Below are 9,379 nucleotides of genomic sequence, written 5' to 3'. Positions count from 1 at the left end.
GCAGTAAACAAAGTGGATATTTCTCCTACCACAACAAAGTCACACGGGTGACGTGCAGGCTACCTGCACGTCCCAGGTGTAAACAACAGGTGGTGGCCTACATCCAGCCCCTCAGTCTGCTCACCCTGAAAGGCTCAGAGTGACTGGCAGTCATCCAGGAATTCACAGAACCATACTTGCCTTTGTAACCTCATTCCTTACTGACAGTCAGCAGTAAACAAAGTGGATGACTCACACCAGTAGTGCCACAAGGAACAAAAATCACCTACTGGTCAACTTGTAGAGGCCAGTGGCAGAATGACTGATGCTAGCATGGACCCAGAGGCCACATTAAGGCATTAGAAGGTCAAAAATGTGCAAGGCGGTGTCCAGGATGCCACCATACACATCAGTGATAGTAACACCAGGATGTGGCCACACCCCGGGTGGAACGACAGATAATATCAGAGGTTTACCTGCTGCTTTATAAGCCTTGTTTAGACAGTGCCTGGCCCTTGTTCTTTCCATTGTAGGACCCTAACAGCTGCTCTGAGTGTCCAAAGCTCTGTGCTGCTACAATGTACAATTGCAATGTCCAGACTGGACAGAGCAAATTGTCCCTCTCTCCCAGCTGAGATCTAAATGGGGAAGATGGTACGCTGCCAGTTTTATGGCCTGTTAAACTGGCCGGAGGATAAAACCCTTGATTGGAAAGAGATTATTTGGAATGACCTTTGCCAGGTTGTTATTATTATATTTTGGGATTTCTCCACATTTATTGCCACAGTAACACATTCCATGATATTTTTATATGTTTTTGACATTCTTTCTACAGTTTTACAGCTGAAGTCATTATTCATGTCATTATTCAGCTTCTCTCAGAGGTGCTTGTAGCCCTCAAATTCCATGTCAGCTCCCTTCTCTTTATGAGGCTAAGTCTCTGTGATAAAACCATTACAGTAAACAAGATGAATTGTCTCAAATAATCCTTAATTCTTGTAAAATTACTATAAAGGCTTTTACTGTTGAAGTGTATTATTCACACTGTACTGCCTATTATTGTGGACGTATGGAGAATTGTGAATAAAAGCGAGCTGGCAGCAAGAGGCTGGATGCAGGCTACCAAGTGGTATTTATAGCTGGGATGCACAGGTTGCCTACATGTCACACACCTGACTTTGTTTAGATAAGACCTTGACCCGAGCAGAGCACGAGGAGACATACTGACAAGGAATGAAACTGAACTCCCTCTCACACACTGAGCAGCAGAGCCACTCCTGCCAGCACCCACTTGGCAGGCCTCTCCCTGGTTTTAAGGCTGAAAGTCCAGACATATGTGGTTCCTCTGATCTTGGTCTTGTACAGTGGACACTCGTAGATGTTCCTGGTCTCCTGGCGGTCATTGGGCACAGCTCGGACTGAGATAACAGGCATAGCCGGGGTCAGATCCTTTAGACGGGCCTCACTGATCACCCCAGCCTGAGTGTCCCACCTAGCACCTGCAGAAGAGGAGAGGAAAAATGGAATTACCTTGGGTAAAACAAGCACATTTGAACATTACTTCCTAACTATCCCTCACACTTAAAGAAGATAGATTTCTCACTCAAGGATCAGTAACGGAAAACAGGCCCTCAATGTTGCACATCAATAAAATGGAGCAGTGTTTGACTACCTTCCATGTAAAGTCCATATATGTATGCGCCCTCCCTGGCGGGTTGGTTGAACTCCTCCTTAAACTTCTTTGTCACATCCACTGTCAAGTTCACTTTATCCAGGGGCCACTCGTTCTTACGAGCCAGAGACTGCATCACCGCTGCAAAGCGAGAGTGGACAAGGGATGATGCAAGAGAAAAGAAAATGAGTGGAGAGATGGGAAAATATTTCACTCAAACCGGAGCAGTGCTCTTATCTGTATGCACGAGTGAGTGTTACCAGTGAGGAAGGACTGTGGGTTGAAAAGTCCAGACAGCCAGACAACGCTAGGCAGAGACAGGTCCTGAGTCCAGCTGTCCAGCTCTTTACAACGCTGCAACACATCATTATACCTGACACACACACACACACACAACATGAATTTCTTATAGCTAGTGTAGATAATCAGTACGTAATGCATAACAGTGCAGTATCTCAAACAACTAGTTCTATTCCTTTGCAGACAAAGTGTAGTAACACACTAACTACATTTACTAATGACTAAATACAGTAGATCACACAAAAAGCAAAACAAAAGCATGAGTTCTAAAATGTATCCCCCCACATTTTTAACAGATACACACACATACTGACACACACACACACCATACAGCCAGGCTGTAGATGGAGGGGTAGGCCAGCTTGGTCCAGGTATCGGGGACGTTGTCAAAGAACAAGGCAGTCTGCAGCTTCTCCATCTCAGAGGAGATGGCCAGTTCACCCTTTGACAGACGTATTTAACTGTTACATCACTGTGAATGCAGTGCAACATGTAGCATTTACATACTGTATGTTTGCATACAGTGCATGTTGAGAGCTGCACTGTGCAAACATACAAACACACACAAAGGTATAAACACACCTTGAGTCCCAGGTCAAGCTCCTTGAGTGAGCGCCTTATCTCAGAGATGAGTGCGTTCATGCGCTCGCACTCCTGGAAGCAGACCAGGATGTACGGGGACCGTTCAGCTGTCTTAGAGGTGATGTCAGACATGTTGTACTCCTCTGGTAGCTTCTCCAGCACCTCATCTAAAATTGTTTTCACCTGACGAAGGGTTGAGTCAGTAATTAATGGAATTAGAGTAATCTAAAACTGCTGCCATTGTGGGTAACTGAAAGATTTGACTGGTAAAGAAGTGTCATAAACAATCAGTTGAACATGTGGGTGTAGCTACCTTCTCCTCCAGGGTTTGTGTGGCTCCCTCCCCCATCACAGCATCAGGAGACTGCAGCTCCAGCAGAGTGTGGAAAAGGTTATCGGATGTTACTGTCAAGAACTCAATTTCTGCATTTGGGTGCAACCCATAATGCACTGGGCTCTCGTGGGGCAGCATCTCATCTATGAAATCATGGTAGCCCTGGAGATGTAGGGAGAGTAAATGGTGAATGCTATCATTGGTTATTGTCATTTATTTAAAAGAAAATACACTGGTTTCTTTCATTCCAAGTGTTTTACAGTCAGAAATATTTAACTTATGGAACTTTAACCTTTCTTTATGCAAGGATAAACAGGTGTTTCTAACCACAGAAAAACACAGCAGGTGCAGCTATACTTCTGTTCAGGCCAGTTAAATGTTGGCGATATCTGACAATGAAAGTTAAATCGTTTCAAGGAAATATTTCCTCAAATATCTATCTCTCGTTACCTGGTAGTCCAGGTTGGATGGGACGACAAACCCAGGAGCCAAAGCAAGCTTCCGGTCAAACTGGGAGAAAACAGTAAATTTTTAGCTTCAGATTCCTGACAGTACAAAACTTAAAATGATCCAAGCCCAGGTAGCCAAAATTTCTTGGTATAAATCTGGCACGTCTGGTTGCCAGACACTCTTTAGCTTGCATGTACAGTCTCTGGCCCAGAACTAGCCAAACTGCTGCTAACTGGAACTGATTCTCAGCCCAAAATGTCCCAAGTCTGCACTCCAAAAACACAGTTAAATCTGGCAGCCATGTTTTGTCTGCACCAAAGCCAGTTCATATTTGGTCCTCTTGTGCTAGAACACAGGACTCCTTGCCAACACTCAACCTCATAAAGATGAGGGAGAATCACATTCACATTTCCTCTCTTTGTATTTTCTGGCTCATGAACAAACCTGGTTGGGCTGCATGTATTCTTCCAGGTATGTTCTGCAGAGTCGTCTGTCCCAGTCGTCAGTGATATGTCCTCCGTACATGATCTCCCCAAACAGATACCTTAGGTCCTCCCAAGGCACCTTCATCATCATAATCATGAAGAAAATCACTGCCAATACAATAGTTGCCTTTCTTATCCTCATCATGTTGTTATGCACCGTCTCTCCCACTCAGAATACCAGAAACACATCCCACCTGTGCATTAGCCTCCAGGTAGTTATAGAGGACGTTAACTGATATTGTCAGGTCTCCGGTGTTGAAGGGGTACTTTCTGTTCCAACCCTGGGGTCCAAACTTCCTCCTCTCTGCCACACAGGCATGGAAGTAACACAGAGAGAAGAGGATGGTCTTAAACTCCTGCTCACGGCTGCACTGGTCCAGGATGTCCTAGAGAGAGGCCAATGAATTAATAAATAAATACACAAATAAGCATGACGTGCACAAAGCAGCAGTCTCTCACCTGGTCAAAGTTATCCAGCGCAGCGTGCAAATTGGCGAGCATGCCTGTGGGAGGTTCATTGGTGATCTTGATAGCGTTCTCCAGAATGCCCTGAGGAAAACATGTAAGATCAAAAGATTCAAATATGTATGTAATGCCAACACATACCAAAGTAAGGAACTGTGGCACACATTGCAGCGGCTGTGCGATGAATGGGCGTCTACATTCATCACATGACCTTCCTGCATAAACACTGTATTTCCACCTGAGGGATAATGTGTTCCTGGGGTGTTGGTGCCGGCTCAGCGCTCATAAACACTCTGTAGTCTGGATGACTGCCTTCACAGCAGCGCTCCAGGAGCTTCTCAAGTGAACCCAGCCAGCGACCAACCAGGTGGATGTTCTGCAGGAAGGTGAATGAAAACAAACAAAGAAACTCTTTTTACAGTATCCAGAGAAAAACTTCTCATTCATAATTTATAAACTATTTAAAATAAGAATAGAAATTACATTTATTCTCAATTACTATTCAGTCAAGTGTTTCTACCCTGTGCTAAAACATCAGGTCCATCTATTCAAATATTCAGAGCAAACCCATCTCTCCTTCAATCAGACCTGCAATATAACCCAGTGACCCTCCTTGGCAGCCTTCTCCATGGCAACCTCAGCCACAGCTTCCTGGCCCTGACCCAAGGACACATTGTGAAGCTTCCCAAGATCGATCGTGAAACCCAGCTTCCTTCCTGAGGACACACAAGATTAAATTTAAGTCTTTCTACATGCTGATGAAGACTAAAACTCCTCCTTGTGAAAAATCTTCATGTGATCATACAGCCACAGAGATACAGCCTTTATCTCTTCAAAAGAAGTTATTTCTGCCCCTCTTCCCACATCCTGTATTTATTTTCTGCATTCATTTGCAAAAGGATCATTCTTTTATCACTATGCCAATGTAATATATAGTACTGGAGCTATTTCTAAAAGCCCAGGGACACTCAAAACAGTAGACATGTCTGAGTAAGTGATATGTGTTTGAGTGTATGCAGCCTGTGCATGTTTACAGCTCCTCTCTTTACAGTACCTAGTGATTCCACATCTTTAAGTGGGTCCACTCCGGGGGACAGGATGAAGAACACGGGTGAGGCAGGACCACTTTCTCTGAAGGACTTTGCAAATTCAGTCTTTCTGCCCTCTGTATACTTCACCCCAAGCTTCTCCTCCACAAAGTTCCTACAGTATGCCAACAGGAAGAACAGAAATGGTCCAGATTTACATAAAAACTGATAGAAGTGCACAATCTAAAAGGACAAGCAAAATGCAAATGTGTTATGAGGGAAAGAGTTGATAGATAAGAGAAATCAAGAAAACCCTCCTCACCTGAGAGCATACGTCATGCGGTCAGGTCTCAGGGCTCTCATCATGATCAGTTTCTGCAAGGAGCTTTTCCCTTTCCACTCCTGAGGAAACTTTTCTTTCTCTGGACACTCTGACTCCACCATCTTCTTCCAGCGCTTAGGAGAGCCTTCAATGTCCCGATCAAGACCACGAAACTCATCAGTGAAACTCATCACCTGGGCACAGACAAGGGGCAGCAGGTGGTGCTTGACAACATCATTTATGAATGTGACACAGCAAAAATAAACAAATAAAATCAACTCTTGAGCGGATGCGTGCGTGCATGCACCTTGATGGCGCTCCACGCTGAGTTGGAAAGAAAGTCGAGGGGGCTGGCATAGCTGTGGTCGATGTTAAAACGTAGCAGGAAGTCCAGCTCTCGCACATCTATCTCCTTACTCATCAGGAGCAACTAAAAGAGCAAGAACACAGTCAGGGTCGAAACGCACTCTCTCTAACTGTGACTCAGACACATACACACCTGGAAGGCTAGCTGTGCAGTAAAGGTAAGCTTGTCTCTCTCAAATAACCCCCTGCTGATGTAGTTGAAGGTGGAGTAGGTAACACAGTCTATGAGAGTGTTTACTCTGCAATTCACATCCTCAGAAGCTTCCGCCATTGCCACCGCATTATGGAAAACCACGTTAAAGGCCTAAGAACAAGAGGGAGGAACTTTCAGATGATTACGTCGTTGGTCAGGATCACAGATTGCACATTAATTTCTGTATTTTTCTTTGTAGGTTATCCATAGTTTACCACATGATCTTCATTCGGTTTTAACATAGAGTCAATAAGTGTGTGTCTGCTTCTTTCTCTTTAATTTGTCAGTGCTGAGGCTGTCAGTGTGCTGTTAACGCTGTACCTTGAGGCTGAACTGGTACATGGGGTTGATCTTGTTGAGATCGTTCATGATAAAATAGAGCAGAGACGCTCTGACAGCAACAGGGCGATAGTATTCTCTGGCTTCGTTTATCTTCACCTCGTTCACTTTAGCTTCCAGGACCTGAGAAGGCAGGAGGGAGGGAGTACGCAGAGGAAGAGATGGAAGAAGTAAAGGTGGAGCATGGGAGGAAATATGGTGTGAATTTATGAAAGATGCCAAACTAGTGAACTCACAACAACTGAGCACACACATTGAGCCTGTTACCTTCATCTCTATCTCAGCAGCTGTGTGCTTGGTGGTCTCCAGCTTCTCCACCAGCACGTTGTCACCAAGGAAGTTGCTCTCTGCAGCAGACAGCCTGGTCAGCAGCTCGTCCTCCAGAAGCTTCAGCTCAATCTTGAACATGTTCTGCTGTTTGGTCAGTTCACTCTGCAGGGAGTTGACATAAAAACAAAAACATTATCAGCATTGTTGGATTTAATGGAATTTTAATGAAAACAACGTAAACCAAACCAAAGCTGGTGTCTAATCTAAAAATATTTTTTTGCCCACACTACTATTATGATATATTATATTGTAACAGGACACCAATTTGCCATATCATTGAGGGAAAGAGGATCCTAATTTGCCCCACCTTGAGGTGCTCGAGGTCAGGTCTTTCCTGATTCACCACCTGGGCCAGAAGCTGGTCCTCCAGACCATCCCTGGTCACAGTAAAATTGATGAGGGTGGTCTGGGCTTGAATCTCTGGTTTGTAGTGAGGATTGGCCAACTTGGTGTGGAGGATAAGTCTGAAGCCCGGGTGGAAGAAGCACTCCTTATCCCCAACTTTTATACAACTGTGAGAGAGTGGTACAGAGGGAGGAAGCGTAAAGCATGAGATGGCAGAAAAGTAATATGAAGTCATTTTGTGTGTACAGGACACACACTCAAGTGTACGTCTCTTCTGTTACCTGCCCTTCTTGATGGTGTGTCGTCCCAGCAGAGGGTCAATGACAGGGTCAATGGTCTCCTCAAGGTTCTCTATGAGGACAGTGTCCCCTGCCACTACAGCCTGTTCTATCACATCTACATAGCTGGAACAACATTTAACATTGGAAAAAGGTGAGCAGCTGGGCAGTGAGGAGGAGGAGGCTGAATGTGGGAGAGAGACGACTGGGACAGGAGAAAAAGTCAGAGGGTATTGGATGGACAGGGCGAGAATGGCAATGAATGTGTTTTTAGTGTGTGAAAAAAATGAAAGTTTTTTTGTCCACACTCACCCTCTCTGCCCTAGACTGACAACCTTGAGGCTGCTGCCACAGCGACTCTTGATCCATTTGATGCCTTGCAGCTGAGGGTCAATTAGGAGAGGCCAGCGCTCACCTGAAGCAATACACACATGACCGACATGGAGAGTGGATTATCAATGAGCAAACCCGGCACTGCACAGTTCATGCTGCCTGCTATAAATCGTACAGTGATGTGATGTAGTGTATTTAATGCTACAGCTCACAGTTAGTGAGTATGGTCGCATTCTCAGTGGACATTTTGTCTCCTGGTAAGCCTTCATTGTTCCACTGGGCCACCATTGCATCATCAGTCAGCATCAACACTGGATCCAAGCCCTCTGTCATGGGGATGGGTATCTGATGGAGAGACGATAAGGAGAAATGAGCAAAATATGAAGAGATGTCATCATGGAAATCTAAACATAATTTCCTCTTGAACAGGCAGCTGGGGTAATGATAGAGGGAGGAAAAGAAGGAAAGGGCGGCACATTTTTCATATCAAATGTAAAGATAGCTGAATATTTTTTCATCGTAGAATAATTCTGGGAAAATATTTAAGTGTTTGACCTTCTGGCTGCGCAGGAAAGGCATCCAGAGGTTGTCCAGCAGCTCTCTCCTGTACTTCTTGGAGAAGGAGCCAGCATAGGAGATGAAGGCTGCAGTCAGGAGGACGTCCCCGCTGAGGGTTTTCTCCTGATCATGGTACTGAGCTACTGAGTGGGCCCAGCGCACATTCTCACTCTGAAACATGCACAGACAGTGTACAGGGAGACACTCGGGTATTATTTCCAAAACAGTTCAGCACTGTGGGTAATGTTTAAAAAGTGTGTACAGTTTACAACATGTTGCACTAAAGCTACTTTAAGAAGCATGTTTCATTGGTTGCTGGTGTGCCCACCTCCAGTCCTTTGACCAGCCGATTGGCCAGTTCTATTGTCTTGTTGGTGCGGTTGACCTCTTCTTGAAAGCGTAGTTTCTCTGATGTGGCTTTCTCAAACGCTGTTGTCAGAGTTTCCAGGCTGCTGTCCAACTCCTGATAAAGAGAGGAACAGCCAAAAATATGATGACTTGTGGCCCTTGATGTTCCTTAATAAAATATCTCATAGAAATGTTTGAAAATTAGCTTAACGACATGTGCAAGCTGTTAAAGACCAAAAAAAGTAAAATTATGCAGAGCCAGTAGCACCTATAAGAAAGAGCAGCCATGTGTCACAGTCACATTCTGAAAATCTAAAGGTTTGCCATTTCTAATCAACGTGGTTTAATCAGACTCACAGCGAGCTTCTTCCTGATGGCCTCCAGTTTCTCAGCAGCCTCAGCCAGATCAGCATTGGCCTGCGACAGACACATCCGCTTCATCTCTACCTCACAGAATACCTGGAGACAAAATAAACAAACACACACAGCAGTGCGACCCAAAAATATCCATTATTATGATGGGTCCATTACCAAAACAGTTCCATTAGCTACATTTAGAAGTGCATGTTTACTTTAATCAGTAAACCACAAAGGAACTTCTTCTCTATGATGACATAAAATCCCATGCACACACTGTACATGTGAAATCCAATAATATAAAGGCGACAAAGC

At 44.6% G+C, this 9,379-nt stretch overlaps 1 protein-coding gene across 1 annotated transcript in view; it reads right to left on the bottom strand.

The window, feature by feature from the left end:
* Positions 1–1,202: 1,202 nt before the first annotated feature.
* The window catches only part of dnah9l (dynein, axonemal, heavy polypeptide 9 like), a 32,095-nt gene continuing 23,918 nt past the window's right edge, over positions 1,203–9,379 (bottom strand). The window contains exons 65-89 of the mRNA XM_070974245.1: positions 9,065–9,166; positions 8,688–8,822; positions 8,357–8,530; positions 8,014–8,146; positions 7,781–7,883; positions 7,472–7,594; positions 7,153–7,357; positions 6,783–6,947; positions 6,498–6,638; positions 6,117–6,287; positions 5,925–6,047; positions 5,618–5,811; positions 5,322–5,470; positions 4,856–4,983; positions 4,506–4,643; positions 4,262–4,351; positions 3,997–4,188; positions 3,762–3,881; positions 3,318–3,377; positions 2,847–3,029; positions 2,534–2,716; positions 2,278–2,393; positions 1,912–2,024; positions 1,652–1,792; positions 1,203–1,478 (exon numbers count right to left, since the gene is read on the bottom strand). Coding sequence (XP_070830346.1) covers positions 1,231–1,478; positions 1,652–1,792; positions 1,912–2,024; positions 2,278–2,393; positions 2,534–2,716; positions 2,847–3,029; positions 3,318–3,377; positions 3,762–3,881; positions 3,997–4,188; positions 4,262–4,351; positions 4,506–4,643; positions 4,856–4,983; positions 5,322–5,470; positions 5,618–5,811; positions 5,925–6,047; positions 6,117–6,287; positions 6,498–6,638; positions 6,783–6,947; positions 7,153–7,357; positions 7,472–7,594; positions 7,781–7,883; positions 8,014–8,146; positions 8,357–8,530; positions 8,688–8,822; positions 9,065–9,166 — 3,630 coding nt within the window. The 3' untranslated portion in view covers positions 1,203–1,230. The remainder of the gene's footprint in view (positions 1,479–1,651; positions 1,793–1,911; positions 2,025–2,277; positions 2,394–2,533; positions 2,717–2,846; positions 3,030–3,317; positions 3,378–3,761; positions 3,882–3,996; positions 4,189–4,261; positions 4,352–4,505; positions 4,644–4,855; positions 4,984–5,321; positions 5,471–5,617; positions 5,812–5,924; positions 6,048–6,116; positions 6,288–6,497; positions 6,639–6,782; positions 6,948–7,152; positions 7,358–7,471; positions 7,595–7,780; positions 7,884–8,013; positions 8,147–8,356; positions 8,531–8,687; positions 8,823–9,064; positions 9,167–9,379) is intronic.

This window comes from Chaetodon trifascialis, chromosome 11 (genome assembly GCF_039877785.1).
Source record: "Chaetodon trifascialis isolate fChaTrf1 chromosome 11, fChaTrf1.hap1, whole genome shotgun sequence".
In the NCBI taxonomy this organism is placed as follows: Eukaryota; Metazoa; Chordata; class Actinopteri; order Chaetodontiformes; family Chaetodontidae; genus Chaetodon; species Chaetodon trifascialis.
Note: the sequence above shows the minus strand (reverse complement) of the source record. Positions and strands in the feature narration are given on the sequence as shown.